Here is a 21,477-nt window from a genome sequence, read left to right as displayed (position 1 = left end):
ACTCAACAAAGTGACAGGTTTGTTTAACTACAAAAATTGGTATTTGAGTAAAGAGTGCCTTTGGTTAAATAGATTTTTTCCTTTATATTCTCATGTAAATATGGTAGTTTTTTACATTTTATTTCCATTTTTAAAAACTGAAGAGAAAAAAAAACACTACAAAATAACTGATATGGACTCAGATTATAAGAAAATTAAGGATTTTAAAAAATACCTGGGAACTGATATGTTCTGAAAGTATGTGTTGCTAAGCATTTTGTGTTGTTTCGATATCCCTACACTCTTCTGTTATTCTAGCAGTGATGCTAATAAGACATGTTAAGCAAAAATTACAATTTACCATAGTGGTATACACACTGGACACATTTGTAACACAAATGCTTTCCATGGACAGCTGTTCAGCTGGGGAAGCTGACAGAACATCATGGACTCATTTACGTTTTAACAAGGACACAAATTCTATATGTAGACTGTTCATTCTTAATAGGTAAGAGTGAAGACTTGTGGGATTTTTTTAATACCAACAGACAGAAATAAATGCTATTTCCCAAAACACAATTTGTGTAACAAAGCGATTAATAGTTGACATTCATCAAACTTAAAGTTTGGTTTATTTGTCACATACATAGTCATACACAGTATAACTCGCAGTGAAATAGTTGTACTACCTTTAGGCCTGCCTGTACTGTGGTTTAATGGAGGAATAGTAATGCTGTAGACTATAAAATCACAAATTATATTTCAAATGATAATGTAAAAGATTGTTCTTCATGCACTGAATTAGTTCTAAAATAATATTCGAGATCAATGAACATGGAACAGTTACTGTGAGATTCACTAATTTAAAACAAGGTGTAGATGATTATTTATGGGCCGCTAAATCCTTTAAAATTCCAAGTGAAATGAGAAGCAGCATAATTATACCCTACAATAAACTATACTAATGTAAATATAATTCATATAATTATACCGTACACTGTTACATTTGATGGCTGGGGTAGCACTCAAATTGTTGGCTATCAGTGCACAACCACAGTAAAGGTTGAACAGCTCCGTTTTTGAACGAAATCAGGCATAATCTCAGACGTAACAGCAGACGTCACGCTTTTTCCGGTCTCAAAAGAAGTTGTCAAAGCGTCGGCCATCTTGGCTCCTCTAGCACACTGAATTAAATTAAAAATTGCGCTGAACCGGACTACTCTACGATTTCGTCACGAAAAGTGAGTACGTAAGTAAAATGTTCTAGTTTAATCCTCTTCGCTTGTAGTCGTATGTAAAGTGTGTCTTAAGCAGAGGTCATGCGAGACCGCTCGGCCAATGAACGATCTCATCCAATGGACGATTGTTTTGGAGGATGAACATAGGCGCCATTTCCCTCCTCGCTCTCTGAGGCGCTTATTGGTGGCTAGTGGAAAGGATTGGAGGCGGTCACGAAACTATGGAACGCAATCCGCCATTTTGGCTTTGCATGTCATAGCGTACCTTTCAGGCCTTGGTTCATGTTGAGCCCAAATGGTGTTAGTTTCGCAACTATCACATCCCTTAGAAACCTTGATTGGTGGAATCTAGTCCGAGGTTTGATTGGTCTGAAGGACAGATCCAAACGTAGTCTTTATTGGTTAGTATGCCTTTACACCGCTTTACAAATATTTTAGGAAAGTTTTGCATAGGGGTAGCTTCCTCATCTTGGGAATTGCTGAAGTTTAGCGAACATCTAAAGAGAATTTTGGGGCCTGCTGATAATAGCCAGCATTGTCTCCAAAGTTTCCCGAGCTTATTTAACTAATGATGCGTCCATCCGAATTTGTTTTGTCAGTTCATTGATAAAGATTGGTTGGCTACCTACGTTTCCAACCATACTTAGTAATTTAGCTACTCGTTAACTTTGTTTAATTTCGCTACTAACAGCTAGCATGTCTGTTTATGGTCGCGTAAACAAGTCCCCTGGCAAGGTAGCTAACCACTATGTTGATTGGGTAGAACCAGTTTTAAGTGTCAGTGAAATATACTCTGTTGGCTAACTAGGTTTTCGTGAATCACAAAGCACAAATTTCACAACACGTGCAAAGTGACGGGTTAAAGTTTTTTTTTTTGCCTGTGCCTTTTAGCTAGCTAGAGTATGGTTTGCGCGTAACGTTATCTCCTTTGACCAGCTAGATTAGCTTGTTAGCCCAATTTGTTACCTTAGTTTTTTCGTATCTGTGACTGTGATGGTACTCAAAGTAGCAATATGATATTTAATATGATAGCCAACCTAGATATGTTATTTATAAATATACCAGACATCAGGTTTCTCGAGGTCCAGCGTGAATGTAGAGTGAATCTTAAATGCCCTTCCCAATACAGCCTATCGCAATGAGAAAAGAATGGGGTGTCGATTATAATACACTTTTAGTTCTAACCTGCTTGTCAGCTGGTTCTCAAATGCAGTCTTTAGAAAAAGCCATCAACAGTCTTAATATCTGATAAACTCCTCTTAGTTTTTTTATAAGTAGTCACGGTCAGTCGGGGCCTCTGTGGTATGGGCTTTCTTTCATATGATTGACACTGATGGGTCCAGATTGGGTGAAACACGGAAGTAATATTTGTCCTCATAACAAACCCATTGAGTTTGGGTTACCTGAATGCCTGACTCACGTGAGATTTAATAGTCAGTGGCCAAGTTGGGCAGAATTGAACATAAGGTTATAAATTTTTAAATGAAATGGTATATTCTTGAAATGCATGCTTGTGAAGTATTTGTTTATTGTAGGATTAGTGTTGAATAACTAATGACCTGATGTGGTGATTAAACTGGGGAGGTTGGTCACTGTGCTGAGGTAATGATTGAGATGATTTTTGACTTCTTGGTCTTAAAATATTCCAAGGCCTTCATGCGCCTACATATTACCAACATGTACTTATAAGCATTTTAAAATGTTAATTAAAAAAAATTTATTTTAAGATTTAAGTTCTGAAATATATGCTTGCATAATCCATATAGACCTTAGTTTCCCTTTACATGAGACTATATTTCTTTTTTTCTTTTAAAACATTTAATTTATATACTTATGGTTATATACTCATGCTCAGGTTATTCCACTGATAGGAAGCTATAAGCCCACTCAAGATGAAAGATGTTAGCCAGGCCTAAGCATGCAAAACTAGCCACTAACGACGTCAGGAATAAATAATACATTGCAGGTAGAACAGCACAAAAATTGCTCTGGCACTCTGGCCAGTTGTTGTCGCAATCTCTTTTGCTCAGATGCTGTGTAATCATTTACCAGTTTGCTGTGGATCTAAAGCAACATTGCATTGCTTCTATTGAGTTCTGTGACACTCCACTCTTTCACCTTGTTTTTTTTTTAATTTTATTTTATTTTTAATTTCTTCAGTATGTCTTGATCCTCTCAAAACATAACCTCTGTTTGTACCCTCTATCACAGTGCCCCATGGCTAATCCACCCTGTTCTCTCTGACTGGGCTGGTCAGGGCATTTCTCTTCTTGCTGTCTTGTTTCTCAGAACAGTGGTGATTTTCTGTAATGACAGGGATAACCTTGAGGCCATTCCTCCAGTCTTGGCATCCTTTTAAAGGATACATTGCACTGCTTTTACTTGCTCTGTCTTCTCTATATTGCACAAATGTGTTCTAGTCAAATTACTAAGTGAGAGTATGAACTCAGAAATGTTCGTTTTTATACCACATGTAATCAGTTTTGTGAGTTTTCTTTGAAATGTGCATTGCATAAATCAATATCAGGTTTCCAAGAAATTGACTATTTGAGATATGATAGGCTTTTGTTCTTGGAATAACATTCATTAAATCACAAAAAGAATTTATGCCTCACATGACATTTTGCTATATAGAAATCAACTTTAAACAGCAGTAATGTGGTATGCTGGGTTTTGTTTGGGGTTTTTTTGTTTGTTTTTTGTTTTGTTTGGTTGTCAGTCCTATATTTCATTTTTATTCAAATTTGTTAGTTGTCTTCTGCTTTTGACAACTGTGTCAACATACTTAGGCTAAATGTCTTAAGGTCACCTTTGTTGCTAAATGTTTATCATGATCTTTAAATGTAAGAATATGCCGCATATAATTTCAAGATAAAATCTTCAACCGAACCGGTAAACTGCTCGTTCTATGCAGATTTAGTGCCCAGATGTCCTTGCACATGTATGTGACTGCAAATCTGCCCTGGATGACATTCCGCTTTAAATCATCCGGTGACAGCATGCAGCATCTGCTTTGATACTCCTTTAAGCCAATCACAGGGCTTGAGGTTATTTGCATCACTATTCAGTCAGCCACTGTGCTCCTCAGAGGGGCGGGCTGCAGAGACATTTTGTTTGACATTGTAAATAAGCAAGGGACAGTTGTAAGTGAGGAGCCAGTTGTTCATTCCGTCCAGCTGCAGCAGGGAACAAGCTTTGCTGGAAGAGAGTTCTGAGGCTAGCAAGCAGAGCCTGTCCTCCACCCTCCTTGTGTTCATTTTTCACTTTCTCCTTTTGTCTTTTCTTTTCTCTCTTTTCCTTTTTTCTTTTCCTGACCCCTATCTTACTGCTCAAGGTAACTTAAAACAGGAAGTTGACTCTGTGAAAAGGGGTGGAGTAGAGAAAGCGTGAGGGAGGGGGGATGGATTTACACAGTCTGTGGACAGTTGGCTGAGCCAATAGAAGCCAAAGTGGACTCCGTCTGATTTGAAGAGGAGATCAGAAATGGGTAGGATCTCGAGCAGAGGTGGGCTGTAAGTATCGTGTAGCAGGCTAGATTGATTACTTTCAAGTGTTAAAGGGAAAGCGGGCAGGAGATTTTTGTCCAGGACTTGCCCTACCGATCCTGCCTTCTCCCTCTGTGTGTCTCCATTCTCTCCGTCTCTTTCACTTTCTCTACTGTTTTTCTTGGCAACTCTGCTTGTGCTGAAGCAGGGGTCAGCTGAAAGACAACCGCTATGGTTGCCAAGCAGAGACAAACTCCATGGCTTAGGCAGCTTTAGAGGATTCGCAGGAATGGACAGGGGCTATGTGTTTAGGGCAGTGGGGGGTGGCTGAAGGAGATGGGGCAATGGAGGTGGGGGGGGGGGTATTGCTCTCCCTTTGGCTTTATGCTTGGAGTGCAGTGGTGGACCGCCTGCCCCACACAGCCTTTGTTTGCTCCTGGGACAGTATGTGGACTAGAAGCACTTTATCTCTTCACCTTCCAAGGAGACTTCAGCTCCAGTCCTCTCTGTCTCCTGTCCTCAGTCTACAGTGCACAATGAAGGGCATGGGGTAAGTGTGATAACTGCAGACAGCAGTGCTACAAATCACTCTGTTTGGTGTTTGTGCACTCTCTTTCTCTCTTGTTGGCTTCTTCTCTTGCTTTCTTGTGCTCACACTTGGTGTGGAAATAGGATGCTTCCTATGTCCTCCACAACACTTCCCCTCCTCCTTTCGTCCTCTACTCTCTCCCTTTGTTTTAAAGGACTTTCTTTCTATTTTTTCCTCCTGCCTTTTTTTTTTTTTTTTGCTGGACCGGTGCGAAAGGTTTAGACATAGTGATGAAACTGTTTTAACTTTTACAGTGCACTTTGACAGTTGTTTTTGCCTGGTCCTGTTGAGTTCATGTGACTAGGTGATGGATAGTGGCTGCTTTAAATAGCTATCTTTTCTGTACTGTGTTGTCTGTGATTTTTGATATTTGTCTTTGCCGAAGGTGGATTTTGGACATGCTGAAAAGCATATGGGACGCTCTCTGCTGCAGCATTTCCGTGTCTGTTGAGTCGTGTGGTGAGATGGCAAGTGTCTAGCCATGCTGGCGTCTCACTTCACCTTCAAGGCCCTGGGCCTTCATGGCCTGTTTACACTTTCCTGACAGTGATGTAGAGCAGAGGGCAAACATGCCAGCTGTATATAGGGAGCAAACCAGAGCTGCTTCCTTAGCAAGCTTTAGAGCTGGTTCTGTAGTGAGCGTTAGCTCTGGTTCTATGGGAGCAGTGCCGTGACAGGTACTTGTCATTGCTCCCTCATGCATCAGTATCTCCAGCAGGGTACTTTCCCCTCACTTAATAACCCTTAAGCAAAGCCGCACTTCACTGCAATTTTTGTTCCCTTTCTAATTGAAAGTTTCCATTGGTGTCTCTGATAGTATGGCGTCCCAATGGGGGAAAGAGAACTAAAAATAGTTCTGAGTTGGAGCCATTGCTGCCAAATCCCTCTGCGATTTGCTGTTTGCATGAGATTTGAATATCATTGGAGTCCATTACTGGAGTGATGGCAGTATGGGCCTGCAAAAAAAAATGCGCACATCAAGCCACAAGCACGGAACAGGACCCGCATCGTAAGTGACGCTGGGCCGCTTGAAGGTGACCTTTCACATGCTGTCTTCTCTGACCAGGTGCACTTTCACTCAAGGTTGTGCACGTTCCACATGGTGTGGTGTCTGTGTGTGTGTGTGTGTGTGTGTGTGTGTGTGTGTGTTTGGTTTTTGTTTTTTTTGGGGGGGGGGTGTTGTGTTGTGGTTTTTTGGTTTTTTTTTTTCTTCTTTTTTTTTTTTTAAACACTGCTGATGGCATCTGCATCCATCATTTTGTGCTCACATCCGACATGTGATCAGGCGTTAAGCAGCGTGAGCTCGTCGCCATCCTTCGCTGCACTAGTTCGGCCTAGCTCTGGATGAAGGTCACGGGAACGTGAGAGCGGATCCTGCAGTCGATCTGTCGGCAGGGAGAGCGTGAGAGCGCGCAGACAGCGCGTCCCTCACAGGCCCATAGACAAGAGTGGCCCTTTCACCATCACGATCCCCTCTGGGGAGCACGTGGGCACACAGAGGAGGGTTTACCAAGGGGTCACACTGTGCTGCAGTTTTCTACTCCACTCAATTTCATCCTTCCCCCTGCTCCCATACACTATAGTATCTATCTCTTTCTCCCTCCCTCCCTGCCTAAGTATGTGTTTTTTCCCCACTCTGCTATTGGATGACCTTGAGAGATCAGTAACTGCTTCCTGGAGTTAGTGAGAGGCTGGAACAAGGGCATGTTTTAATATGACTGAGCCATAGGATCACAGGCATAGGTCATTGGATCCATGTCAGTGTTGTGTTTTCAGACACACAAAGCTTAGTATGAGAAGAAACAGAAGGCTGTTTGTTGGTTAATTTGTAATTCATTAGTGCATGCTGCTCCATGTTTTGTTTTGTCAGAGTTGATGATTAACCAGCAAAAGCAACAGGAACAGCGCTTGCCCACTGTCCTCCATGTGAGAATGCCACAGTAGTTAATAAGTTCTAATGCAACTAGACAAATGTGTTTGATACCCTTGAGGTGACCTTTTATCAGATGGAAATTTCTTTCCCAAATTCAAACTGTACACAGATGTCTTGATGATAACAAAGAGTATCTAGTTGGATTGGTAATATGAAATTCAAGTCTGGTTTATTTTGGGATGCATTAAATTCTGATATCTTACAGTTTGCGTGGTCAAGGGCATTTCGGAATGCCTAAGACAAAGCATCTCAGTACCATGCCATATTTAGTGAATAGTGACATTCCTTCTGTATAGTGTATTTTTCAATATTTTTTTTTTAAGTCCCATTGTGGAACATTTCTTCTTCTTCTTCTTCTTCTTCTTCTTCTTCTTCTTCTTCTTCTTCTTCTTCTTCTTCTTCTTCTTCTTCTTCTTCTTCTTCTTCTTCTTCTTCTTCTTCTTCTTCTTCTTCTTCTTCTTCTTCTTCTTCTTCTTCTTCTTCTTCTTCTTCTTCTTCTTCTTCTTCTTCTTCTTCTTCTTCTTCTTCTTCTTCTTCTTCTTCTTCTTCTTCTTCTTCTTCTTCTTCTTCTTCTTCTTCTTCTTCTTCTTCTTCTTCTTCTTCTTCTTCTTCTTCTTCTTCTTCTTCTTCTTCTTCTTCTTCTTCTTCTTCTTCTTCTTCTTCTTCTTCTTCTTCTTCTTCTTCTTCTTCTTCTTCTTCTTCTTCTTCTTCTTCTTCTTCTTCTTCTTCTTCTTCTTCTTCTTCTTCTTCTTCTTCTTCTTCTTCTTCTTCTTCTTCTTCTTCTTCTTCTTCAACACGCACAATCCCTTTGTCCTAAATTGTTCTCCTCTTTTCTTGAGCGCAAGCCCCCCCCCCCCCCTTAGCATTTGGATGCCAGATAAGGTTGAATTACCCCTTCATATCAGTTCTCATCAGTGTTCTATTTTCCTGTACAGAGAAAGGAGGGAAGGGTAGGGGGGTGATGACACAGGATATAAAGATGCGAGCACTGGGAGATCCCACCCCTTGGCTTTTTTGTTTTTTTGCACTGCTTGTTTTCATGTTTGAGTGTTAAAATTGAAGTCAGTAGAGGTGGCAAATGTGCAGCATTTTGCCGTCTAGTGAAATTGGGTTGTAAGTGATTCTATACTTCATTTGCACCAGAGTTGAGATTATTGATTTACATGATTGTTTTCTAACCCATTATATAGTCTAGCTGTTTCCATCAGTCTGTAAATCTGACAAGTCTGACCTTAAAATCTGAGACAAAAAAAAAAGGCTGTGACCTTTTAACCAGTCATAATTTTTTGTGCATGGGTCATCCCTATAGCTTTTAAAGTAGAGTTTTAGACATATGCATTGCTGTTTTGAGGGCTGTCGCAAAAATGAAAAAAACCTTTAAGCAGTTTGACTTTCAATAATATTCATAAGTACATAGTCCATGGTCATAACATTTTGTGTTCTCAGAAGGTTTAAGTCAGCTAATTCCAGCAGTGGGATGAAGCATGTAATCACAGTTGTGTAGAGAGTAGTACCTAGTTTGCTGAGGCTGAACTTGTCATAAAGTAGAAATCTGATGCTCAAGGTTGATCCGAGTGCTGATTTTGTTTGAGTAATCCGCCATGCATCTCTGCCTTTGTGCTCAGTACAATGCTTAAGTGTTTCAAATTAAAACATTGCTCTCTATCAGTTTACTTTATTTATGCACTGGTAGTCCATCATTTCAGAGTATAGAGCTGTGCACTGGATTGCCTCTGGGCAGTGCTGTTTCATTGCGTTTGGGTCACAGTGGAGTGCACCTGCTTCTCTGGAGTTTCTCAAGAGACTTGAGGCAGCCCCCTTTGCCTGCTTCATCCGACCTTATAGGTGCATTGCAAACAGAGTTGCACTCTGTACAGCCTTCATGTCGCCTGAGGAGGCCACGACTGAGCTAATAAATTGGAGTGCATTTCGGCCCACCGTTTCCTATGCACAGCCCTGCGGCCTGCTTGAGAATGAGGAGCCACCCTGCCCCAAGCCTTCAACCCCCTGTGCTGATTCAGCACCATCAACTTTCCATGGGTGGAGAAGCCACGGCCAGTGGCAGTAAGGCACCTGCCCACACAAGCCAGGAGAAACCAAACACTGCACATGCTGCCCGACTCTCTGAAGGGCAGGAGCGGTCGACGACTGCAGGCAGCAAAAACACTACCCACACGCAGTTAGTTCTGCTATTTATGTACCCAGGAGAGAGTTTAATCTGAGGTTCAGGGTTCAATAAAGATGTGACCTGATATCTGTTTAGACAATCCATCTTCAGCTCTTTTTGATGACTTCATTAAGGTAATATGAAATTCTGGTTTATTATAAGTGATCCATGGTTACTCAGGACTCCTAGTCTCCTTGCTCTTCTTGGCTGTGTCATGTTTTAGAGGTGATAAAAGGTGAATAAGGTTAGCCACGAAGGCAGCTTTGATGATGCATTTCCTTCAGTGAAAGATTTGCCTCTCCTTTTCTTGCAGCTCTGAGGCCAGTTGTGTTATCGCTGCGTGGTAATTAGCAAGCTAGTTTTCCTTAATGGTGTTAAGTGAAGCATCTAATTATTATTTCTTATCTATTACTGGTACTGAGAATCGCCCATGCGCATTCGTGGATGTCCTCAGGAGCTGTCACGAGATCAATGCCTGATGCTGCTTTTTAAAGCTCTAGTGTTTTTCACCAAAAAATACCCAACAGCAAAATAAAAAGTGAGCACAGAAAACATAGCAGGCCAGACCAGAGAGTTTTCCTTGCTAAAGGTCAACAGTTCCTCCTTAGGCCCAATAGTTGACTGTCCAATTCCATTCATGTCCAATTTTGTTCCTTAAAGACCACCTTCTTTTTGCAGTTACAACCTGGAAATGACACTAGACGTTATTAGCTCCATCTGGGCCCCAGCTAATATGCATGGTTCATTGATTCTTATTGTTTTTGCTCTAATGCTATTGATCTAGACTTTCATTTTGAAAGCAGTGGGTCCACTCTGATGGAAGAGTAGGACAAGTTATTATTGTTTGTTGAAAGTGTTTTCTCTTAACTGCTCATATACATGTCCGTGTATATCTGTGTATGTGTGCATCTGCATTTACATTTTCAGTATTTGGCAGACACTCTTGACTAGAGTGACTTGCATATATTTATCATTGTATCACAGAGTGTATGCTTCCTGGGGGTCAAATCCTTGAATCACACCCAAGATGCCATTTGTTGCTAGCTCCTTACACCACAGACACTACCAGGTGATCTACAGGAGTATGACCCATCGACTTCTATCTTACGGCCCAGCATGTTTTTCACTGTGCTATCCATGTGTGCATATGTGTGTGTATGCACATGCATATATTTGTGTTTCTGTGCACACGTGTGCACACATGTGTGCACTCAGTTACTCCGTTCCAGCATTTGACCCAAATTCTAAGGCCATATGGCAGTCTGCTTGCTATGGCGTTTGCACCTCCCCTCCCTAAGCCTTTGGAGCTGCATCTAGTTATTGGATTATAGCTGAACTGCCCAAGGCCTGGTAGCTTTTTATTCTCCTGTACCCACTCCAGCGGCACTCCACCCACCTATTTCTGGCCGCCTCTTTCCTTCCAGAGAGCCAAAAAGAAAAAATGAGTAATGCCGTATTCCCCAGGAGCACAAGCTCAGGCAAGCTGAACTTCTCAGCAGAATTCCTCTCATGCCATAGTAACCTGCCTGATTTGCTCTTGGGGCTTGGGGCAACTGATGCCTTAGACCCACTTATTTTTCTCATGGTGTGTGTGCACGCATGTGTGTGTGCACGCGCGTGTGTGTGCACGCGCGTGTGTGTGTGCACGCGCGTGTGTGTGTGCACGCGCGTGTGTGTGTGCACGCGCGTGTGTGTGTGCACGCGCGTGAGGGTGTGTGTGCCTGTCAGTGTGCTTATGGGTGATTTCTTGTCATGCTCACTGAGCAGAGCAATCAGTGTATCGCATAGCGCTGGAATGAAACTCTTTGGACTTCAGGGATTCAGATGTACCAATGGTTCATTGTGAAGTCTAACCTTGACGGTCTCTGTAGGCTGCATTCCTGAGGTTTTGCATCTTCTGATTTTTTTGGCCTTGTTTTTGCAGCAGATCTGAAGATGTCGGCAGACTCGTTCGGAGCAGGGGGGAGCGATGCCCAACAGAGCCTGCAGTCTTTTTGGCCCAGGGTCATGGAGGAGATCAGAAACCTCACAGTGGTAGGACACGTGCACTTTCTCTCATGCGTGTGCGCACTCTCAAACCTCACAAAAACAGCTTTACAATCTCTTTCTGAAAGGAACCAAAAGAGGACAAAAACCCAAGCATGCATAGCACTCTGAATCTAGAAGGGGGTAATTACTGCTGCTCATGTCCCTCATACAGTGCTGCAGCTGAGATCTGCAATGCTAATACCAGTATTCATGAGCACCTATTTAGGGATATTTACTCTGATATTTATCAAGTAGGCTTAAATGTGGATTACCCTGCTGGGACATGCTCCCAATCTGTTTCAGAAGGATTTTCGCGTGCAGGAGCTTCCACTTGCTCGAATCAAGAAAATCATGAAGCTGGATGAGGATGTGAAGGTATGACCGATGGGAGCAGTGACGGAATCACGGGAATGAGTCACCTCCTCACACCCACTACTCACCTGCAGCGTCAGCACGAGCTTTCCATGTTTGCTCATACTGTATTAAGCATGACTGGACTAAGGCAGCTGTAGTCTTTTCTGATTTGCTTCCCTTTATCTCATTGCACAGTGGTGTTGGTGGGTGCTATGAGTTGCTTGAGCAGTACTGTGTGTGTGGCCAGACATGTGGGAAGCAGGCAGCAGATCAGAGTGGTATCTGCGCTCCTAAAATAATCCCAATCTTAGATTGAGAATAGGGTTAAAATGGAGCCAAAAGCCAAGGCACTAAAAAGCTCTGTGACAGTGACATGGGCAAGCCCTTGGAACGTTCTTTGGTTCCATCTCTTGGCATGTGTGTACAGTGAAGGGGTCATATCTGATGCACAGGGACTGAAGCCTAGCAAGCGCTTGTCCTCCATTAACCCTCTCTATGCAAACCCTTTGTAGATGATAAGTGCTGAGGCCCCTGTACTGTTTGCCAAAGCAGCTCAGATCTTCATCACAGAGCTCACTCTCAGAGCCTGGATCCACACAGAGGACAACAAGCGTCGCACACTGCAGGTTGGTCACTGATCACTGTACCCTCTCACCTCTGACACTGTTGCAGACACTGTTATACCCTTTACCCTCCGACACCTTTTTGGTCATGGTTATTGCTACTCATAGACCCAAGTTCCCAGTAGAGTTGTGTGGTCATTTTTAAAACAATTTTCTTACGGCTTTATGTTTCCTCTGTAATAACCAATCAGACCTGTTGCACCAAAAACCCTTCCTCTATCTTCACATGTAACTACATGTATATTCCTCTCAGCAAGCCATGATGGATCTTGTCTGGGTTGTTTTTGGTTGTTTTTGTTTTGTATTTTTTCCGTTTCTTGAAGCAGGTGGGCGGGAGGTACCTTACTGCTCTAGGGCCTGTTTCATTTTAGCACTTTCCGCCAACTCTAAAAACACATTTCCTGTGACCCACTTTCTACAATACCATTATACATTCTGTCCTAGAGCATTATCAGACACCAGTGCTTCTCAGAAAGCCTCAATTTTGTCCTAGAGCGCTAGTAAGCAACAGCGCTTCTCCAAAAGCCTGAAGTTCATTTGTTAAATTAAAAAAGGGAATTTAAATTTTACAAAAACATTGTATCAACAAGATTTTCCTTTACAATATATTATTATTAATTTATTATAAATAAATAAGTAAATAGATATTTTGGGGGTAAAATTAAACCTATTTGTTTAGTAATTTAATAGCTTTTTTGTTCTGGGATAGAATTAGTTGGAATATCAGGAACATATATAACATGGGATCCATTGCCACCTGAATCTGCAAATTATATTATGTGGTAATGCACGTTGCTAAGGCACTGCATGTGCAGGCTCAGCCTTTGTGGAGGCATTGAGCCAATCTGGGTCGTCACGACAACGCTAATCAATAGAACAACTGTGCGGACATGACCCTAGCCACCAAATATTAATCACATGGCTAAAAATAGTGGCTGATGTTAGGGGTGCCAATGGAGGGTCTTGGCAGCCAATATCCTGTGGAAAGTACCACACAGATAAGGAGCGGGGTCGGTCTGTGATGTGATGCATTACATCATTCTGTTCTACCACATTTAGCTTTAATCTAAATGTGTCTAACAGTTATTTATTTGCTTACATATTTACATCAGATTCGGTCAGACCTAAGGTATCATACTGTACATTAAAATGCAGTGCTTGGAATTTCTTTTTTCCCCCCATTCATTTTGCTTTTTCAGAGGAATGACATAGCCATGGCCATCACCAAGTTTGACCAGTTTGACTTCCTCATCGACATTGTCCCAAGAGATGACCTCAAACCACCCAAACGCCAGGTGGGGAACTAGAAAACTCTGCAATAAACAGGTGTTCATTAGCATTGTTATACTGAGCTAGACCGAGGCCTTACCCTAATGGTAAAGCGATGTCTGCATCTGTGAACATCATCTCTGAGCGGCTGGAGCCCCGTGCAGCACTCCAGCTGGCAGCATGGTGGCGCTGTAAACATCCTTGACTGGAAGCTTGGGGTAGGTGCAGTGAAGGCTTTCAGTCGGATGTTTGCAGCATCCGGCTTCCACTGAACAACACGCTTCACTGTGGAGTTGTGACTGACTGCAGTGACAGCCACAGTGCAGCCTGTCTGGCCTGTTCTGTGCCCCACAGGGCCCTCTGCATGCCACTCTCCTCCATGAAGCCCCTGCCCTGGTCACGTGCTTCGCATCCCAGATAAAGCCATATCGACAGGAGACAATTCTGTTGTTTCTGTGATTAGCATGGCAGATTTGTTATCAGTCTGCCTGGTGCTGCTGTCATGTTTGCAAGTGCCTGTGTGTGTGAGCAGGTGTGTAAACATCCTACACTCTCAGCTGTGACATTGCAAAGCTGGGAGAGGGGTGTTTACGCTCTTTGTCACAAATTACTCTTCGGTTTCTCTTAGGAAAAGTTCTTGTCACTTTTCAGTTTTTGTATTATACTGTTACTTTCTGTAAAGAGGTTTCGTTATGTATTCTTGCTTTTTTTTTTTTGTTTGTTTGTTTGTTTCTTTGTTTGTTTGTTTTTTTGTTTGTTTTTTACATCTTGCCAGGTGAGTTGTTGAATAGTTAAGTGGTATGCAGAAACGTCACTGCAGGGTTGGTCAGTCCACAGACTAAATGCCCAAGTGTGAATGTGGCCCCACTACTCGCATTACTTTGCTTAGCCATTTCAATAAGTTATTTATTTGACTGCTGCTTCTAGTGTTACAGCATTAAAATAATTTATGGAGATGTAACCAAATGATAGGGTTAATCCTATATGTGCATTTGCCTGTGTGTGCGTGCAGGAGGAGGTGCGTCAGTCAGTGGCCCCAGCAGAGCCAGTCCAGTACTACTTCACACTGGCTCAGCAGCCTGGAACAGTGCAGGTGCAGGGGCAGCAGCAGGGGCAACAGGTGGCCGCACCGACCGCCACCACCCTGCAGCCTGGACAGATCATCATCGCCCAGCCCCAGCAGGGCCAGGTAATGCACGTGTACACGCGCACACCCACACACATGGCGCGCACACACACATACATATATTCTCTCACAATCACACACAAATATACATATGTGCACACACAGAAGATCCTTTGCACCCACTGAACTAGAATTTAAAATTAAATGTGTACCTGTACTTTTATGTCAACTAAGGGCAAGCAAACTCTTCTGTCATGAGAAGCCATAAAAAGGGAACCTGGGAGAGCAGCACATATAAGATAGTTGCTCTTTCAAGTGTAGTGGCACTCCAGAGTTTGTCCTTGCAATCTCCTTTCTCTATACCATACCTCAGTCTGATCCTCAAGCATTTGAAACTTTACCATACTAACATGAATTAACGTGTGTGCGTATGTACACGCCACACACACACCTCTGACACACTTGAGCTCAGTTGACTTTGATCCCACTGGATCATTTGATCCACATATTAACAGTGGATGCCCAGAGGTGTCATTCACACTTTCCTATCAGGTGAACAGTACAGAACCCAGTCACTCTCCCAAGTGTAATATCCGTCCAGCCTCTGAGTGTGAACTCAGCACCCTCCTCTCCCTTTCTCTCTCTCTTCTCTCCAGTCTTATTCACTTTCTCTTTGGCAGCACACCTGACTGCCCCTTTCTCTCTCTCTCTCCCTCTCTCCCTCTCTCTCACACACACTCACACACGCACAGAGTCTCCCATTCTCACTGACACAGTGCCCTGCTCCAGTTGTTCCCGAGGTTCATTCTTTGTTTTGACCCACTCGGTCTCTTTGACACATCCACTGGCCCCTTTCATGTCTTTCTGTCCCCTGTTCTCTCACATGTTGTCATTAACCTAATTCAGCTCTATTCAGTTGCTGCTTATCTTCATCATTCCGTTTGTTCAAGTCTTCCCCTCTTGTACTCTGGTTCTCCCTTGATTTCTGGGAGGATTCTTTCTGCACTCTTTCTCTCTTTCTTGGCATCTCCATCGCTGTGTGCCCTCCCTTCCTCCCACTCTCTTTCTCTTTCTCTCTCTCTCTCTCGCTCTCTCTACTGGACCTCATTCCCTCTCTCAGGATCAGTGCTGCTTCAGCAGGCCTGCGATTCGCTGACTTATCAGAGTTGGGCACAGAGCTGCTGCAGTCACCTTCTAAAGCACTCAGGTCAGGCGAAAGCGAGCAGCTGGAGAAGTGTAGTGAGGATCGAGTGGAGGAGGGACAGCCAGATATGGGAAGCAGTGTACAGGAACAGAGATGAGGCAAAGAATAAGTGGACCTTGCTTCTAGCACTGTGACTTTCTTTAAAAGAGAATAATGACAGAATAATGAGTCCCTGTATGGGCTCTTTGGTCAAACAGATGAATGCTTACTCTTTTAATAACATCACTTGAAGCCATCTTGAGCTCTGCAAAGATGCTTGTATCTTCAGCAGTTAGTCTGCAGAATCCAGTACAGTCTTATTGGTCCTGCTGGAGTGTAATCTGATCCACTATTGTTGTGGAGTAGAATCCAAAAATATAACTGCTACAATCTTGTTCCTTTTTTGCATTGAGTCATATTTGTTCCCCATATATTGCTAGACTAGCAAAAATATTTGACTCAGCAAGGTAGCTCTGGCTTAACTATGATTACTAGGCAGCTGTCATCTGTATAAACTCTGCAGGGAAATTTGGGATGGCCATGTCACTCATGCACTTTGAGCAGATCAAATAACTCTTAAGATGTGATGGGGTGAAGTTCACTATATTCTCACTTTGGTTACTTTCACAAACTGTAAATCACACCACTTGCACTCAGTTCCATAAGAGCACAGGACTGAATCCACATGTTGCTGCAGAATTTAAGATTGTGTAGATCAAGTTAGCTTCACTCTATCAGAAGAGAAACTGGAGAAGTCTGTCGATTTTGGTATGTCATTATTAAGCTTTGTCAATAATGTAAATTTAGACAAATGATTATCATCATCTCACTTAAAGCAATATTATTGCATTGTAAATTCAGTTCAGAAGTGCACCATGTGAGCATCACAGGGCGTTTTAGCATTTGTCATGTGACCCTTCTCTTGTAGCCGCTACACACGTGAACTGCTGTAGAGAGATGGTATCAAGCACTGTTCTGTTACTGCTTTTTCACAGCTTGCTGAATTTGGCTGTGATACCATACGCACGCCACTTCCATCAGAGTTGCTGTTGTCTTTGTAGTACAACATTTCTATCATTCATCGGCTTTTGACCAACAGTGCTATGATTGTTCTGCCAAGTATTTTGCACACTTCCATTTTTTTTTCTGTATTTTTCTTTCTTTCACTCTGTGCCTTAGATGCTTTGTAACTGAGTAAAGTTGTCAATGTAATTTAGTGAGCGCTTTGCATGTGCTTAATGCTTTATAAAGCGCTCTCTCTCTCTCTCTCTCGCCATGTGTTCATCCTCAGGTGTTGCAGGGGACTGCTATGCAGCAGCTACAGCAGGTGCAGGTAGCTCAGTCACAGGCTACCCCCATCACGGTAAACATTTGAGACCCAAACAGCATCCTACATTTCCCCAGTATTGTGCCAGTTCTTGCCCCAGGGCCATGTGCTATGACCCCTTGATCCCTGTTCATCACACCGTACAGCTGTAATTATTGCAGTCCCAGGCAGTAATCATTGCCATTCATATTGCTCACAACACTAAAGCATCATGCTGATGTAGATCCAGTAAGGAACATGATCAGCACAGCGAGAACGGAGAAGTGTTGGACACAGTCCTGAACGGAGCACTTAGTCTCCATGCACAACCAGTGCTGTGTATCTGTAGTCCATCTCCTCTTCACTTGATGCTACATGAGGTCACGGCAGCAGATAAAGACAGACCGCTAAAGAAGTTGGCACATATCAGGTGTCTCTTCCATGAGAAGTGGCCGATCACCTTTCGTGGCTGGCCGATTTCCCACCCAGATTTCTGTGCTCACTGGGGAGATGGGGATCACAGACTCTACACATGCTCCCCCCAATCCCCTGTGTCTATGTCCAGTATTTCTGACAGAGCCATGCATGCCCACTGAGATGGAAGGGGTGCTGTTAGTGTTAGTATTGGCATTTCAACCATGCTGAGAGGAAAGGACAGGGCAGGCAGGATGATGCACTGCAGGATGAGTGCTTTGCCAGCACACATTGCTCAACACTCCCAATGCTCGCTCACACCCGTCCCCATCTGTTTCTCTCTTCCATGTCGGTCTGCCATAGAGTGCTCCAGTGACCATGCAGGTGGGTGAGGGCCAGCAGGTGCAGATTGTGCAGGCGGCTGCACAGGGGCAGGCCCAGGCCCAGGCCCAGGCAGCACAGCCAGCTGGCCAGACCATGCAGGTCATGCAGCAGATCATCACCAACACCGGAGAGATTCAGCAGATCCCCGTAAGCACTGCCTCATGCAACAAAAGCTTGGTCAACTTGCATGTCACTCCTCCAAAAACCACTGACCTGCCAATGTCTTAAGCTGCCAGCTACCATTTATTGTCAATTAATGTAGATGTAGATTATCTTATACGCCAACAGGGCAGAGAGTTGAAAAACTGTGTTCACTGTCTCCCCCTTGTGGTGTTGTCCTTGCAGGTGCAGCTAAACACAGGCCAGCTGCAATACATTCGCTTAGCTCAGCCAGTCTCAGGAACACAGGTCGTTCAAGGACAAATACAGACACTTGCAACAAACACTCAACAGGTAAAAATATGTAGGTGTTTACTGAAAACCCTTGCTAGAGAAAACCCTTGTTTGTTTGTTTTTTTCTCTCTCGCTATTGCACAGTATTAGTTTTACCCTTAGTTTGGCTTGTTCACTCTCTGACCTGGTACAGATCCTTGAACAGCACAAATTATACCACTTTTGAATTGTGCCACATCATCTTTTCGTTAGGGATCCTTTAACTCAAAATTATAATGCCTGTTTTGCTGTGTCCATCCGTTGACAGATATCACAGACAGAAGTGCAGCAAGGGCAGCAGCAGTTCAACCAGTTCACTGATGGTCAGGTACGACTCAGAGTAACATTACACTAACACCGTAACTCAGTCTTCTTCCCCTAGCCCTGTTGTATTTGTACTGTTTTTCATTTATATTTGATGGATGTCTCACCCATTCTTTGTGCCTCTGCTTTTCCTCCTCTGTTGGCTGCACACCCCACCCTCTGTCTTTCTGGTGGACCTGCAGCAGTTGTACCAGATCCAGCAGGTGACAATGCCAGCAGGGCAGGAGCTGACCCAACCCATGTTCATCCAGTCCACCAGCCAGACGGCCGATGGCCAGGTCACCACGCAGGTCACTGCCGACTGAGGCTCTGGAGCTGTCCTTCACCCCACCTCTCCCAGTCGCCACCAGCGCAATAACCACACTGCTCCAGGTCTTCTGGAGGAGCGGGATCCCAACCATCAGCACCACTCTCAGCACCAACAGGGCATGTCTAGTCCTTCCTGTTCACAGTCCTTTTTCATGCAGAGCCATATATACTGGCATTTTCTCACGGTGACCACCATACTTTAATTGCTGTAATTTTATGTTTTAGCATTGACTTAAATACTGTCCAAAAAAAAAACCTTATTTTCTTTGTTTCCTGAGAACAGGTTTAAATAATTCAAATGATCACACAGTGGCAGAAGCCGGTTCTCTTCCTTAGTGAGAGTCCTTCCTGGTTAGTTTCCCCACACCCACCAAAATGGTTGGCAAAATACCTGTTCCTGTTATCCAATCGTGATGTGATTAATGAAGAGCACTACAGCTGACCTTTTCCTTCCTCCAGCCAATCCACAGACTTATTTCTAAAAAACACAATCTAGCAAGTCAGCAAGGCTGGTCTATGTCTTTCCAGACTGGTTAGTCAGATGCAGTTTGTTCTTTTCAGGGCACAGTTTCTATGGTATAAGGCAAAGCAAGCCATTTTAGCATTCAGTGTACCATTAACATTACACTGTGAAGCTCTCAGGAAACTCTGCCCTGATGACCCTAGTGACCTAGTCTCAATACAAACACTGCAAACAGTCTGGTCTTCTATGTAGTGTAGTTGGAGCATCTCTTTGTTAAGACAGTTTCAGAGTCTGTTTGATGAAGAGAAAGGTATGTTTTCTCTTCAGGTTCTAGATGCAAATCTAGAAGTCTTTTATGCCTTGTATAGTTACAGGCCTGGAAAAATGTTCCTGTGGAGCTTTTGTGTGGTCCGAGATGAAAATTGTTAATTTTAGGCCCAAGTTAAATTTAGATCATTATCCATTTTCATTATTGATGATCATGCCATTTTGTGTAGAGTTCAAAGCTTAACAATAAAGCCATATACCCATCCTGTATACCCATCCTGTATACAAGTATCGCTGTAGTTTGTATGATACCTTTGTTTGTAGTTCACTTTTAATTGTGTTGGTTCTGTTTAACTAGTATCTTGTATAGTTTTCAGATTTGATAATGTAATGTTGCTGAAAGGGCTTCTTATTGTTGGGTTTTCTACATATAAAATAGTGTGACTGCAAATATGGTTGAGTTGTGTGCGTGCGTGTGCGTGCGTGCGCGCGTGTGTGTGTGAGAGATGGTGAGTTTCCCCAGTGTGTGATATTGTGCATTAAAACATTTCTCTGAACCACATCTTTCCTCCTTCCTAGTCTCCCTTTGTGGAAACTACCCTCCAACTACCACATGTACAAACTACATGTTGAAATTATATCCTTTTATATACACATTTTAAAACCAGTTGTAATGAAATCAATTTTGTTTTTTAATCTTTAGAAATTTGTCATCACTTTGTTGTATTTTTGGGTTATTTGCATGTAGTTATCGCTGCTGGCATGAAATGCAATCCGCAGGTACATTTTCTTTCTTTTATTTTTTAAAAAGTTGGGTTTGTGAGAAAATAAAAAAAAACCTACAAGAATGCTTTTCACTATAATAACTACTAATTAGGTGTACGTTTACCACTCCTTGTTCTCTCATTCTTTTCTGTTTCTAACTTTCCTGTGTAATACATCATTTTAACTGCAATTTAAATATTTTTTTCATTTATATTTTTAATTTAAAATTTGATTGCGTTGAATTATGAATCAAAAACATTGTAACGTTACATTGTTTCACTTTTACAACCACACGGTGGAGTCGTTGATTTTCTTTTAACCAAGAGCTCGCTATACTGTTGGAAGGAATTTACACGACCACATTCTCTACCTTTGGCTTTCAGGTCAGTTCGCTGTTTTTAGGAAGTGGAGAAACTGAATCACGCGTTAGTTAGAGACGGCGAAGCTCAGCGAGCTCATGCGCCATTCCTTATTATGAAATTAACTACCAGTTCGGCATACGTTTTCACTTACTCAGTAACAATCCATTCTGATTAAAATAAGACGAATGTTGTGCACCTAATTATTTCTTGCTTCGTATACCTTTCCGTTTATATAAGTATGAGAATATAATTGAGTAATGAACAAGTCCTTTAAAATATAATACCACCTAATTTGCTACTAATTCCATGGAGGAAAAAATAAAATGAAATCTTCAGTCCTATCTGCAGCCAAAAATAAATTACGACTAAATAAAGCATATTGTTAATTGTGAAATGTATCATAACACAGGCCTTGTGTCCACGGCTGATCTAAACTGAAGCTCAGGTGCATCTCTGTGAACTCAGCCAATATTTCAC

The 21,477-nt window shown here is 42.7% G+C and overlaps 1 protein-coding gene across 12 annotated transcripts; it reads left to right on the top strand.

Moving 5' to 3' along the window:
* The first annotated feature begins 1,111 nt into the window (after positions 1–1,111).
* nfyc (nuclear transcription factor Y, gamma) lies at positions 1,112–20,746 on the top strand. 12 transcript variants are annotated; one of them, XM_027026141.2, is made up of 11 exons: positions 1,112–1,220; positions 11,316–11,425; positions 11,726–11,794; positions 12,286–12,399; positions 13,596–13,691; positions 14,678–14,854; positions 17,266–17,337; positions 18,058–18,225; positions 18,424–18,531; positions 18,779–18,838; positions 19,017–20,746. In XM_027026141.2, exons 2-11 carry the CDS (start codon positions 11,327–11,329, stop codon positions 19,137–19,139), a joined length of 1,086 nt encoding a protein of 361 aa, XP_026881942.1. In that variant the 5' UTR covers positions 1,112–1,220; positions 11,316–11,326; the 3' UTR covers positions 19,140–20,746. The 12 variants fall into 12 exon arrangements, with proteins under 12 accessions (XP_026881942.1, XP_026881938.1, XP_026881934.1 ...); XM_027026137.2 differs by having other exon boundaries at positions 1,113–1,220; positions 11,319–11,425; positions 11,723–11,794; XM_027026133.2 differs by having other exon boundaries at positions 1,113–1,220; positions 11,723–11,794.
* Positions 20,747–21,477: the final 731 nt, after the last annotated feature.

This window comes from Electrophorus electricus, chromosome 8 (assembly GCF_013358815.1).
Source record: "Electrophorus electricus isolate fEleEle1 chromosome 8, fEleEle1.pri, whole genome shotgun sequence".
Lineage (NCBI taxonomy): Eukaryota > Metazoa > Chordata > Actinopteri > Gymnotiformes > Gymnotidae > Electrophorus > Electrophorus electricus.
This window is presented reverse-complemented; position numbering and strand designations above follow the sequence as displayed.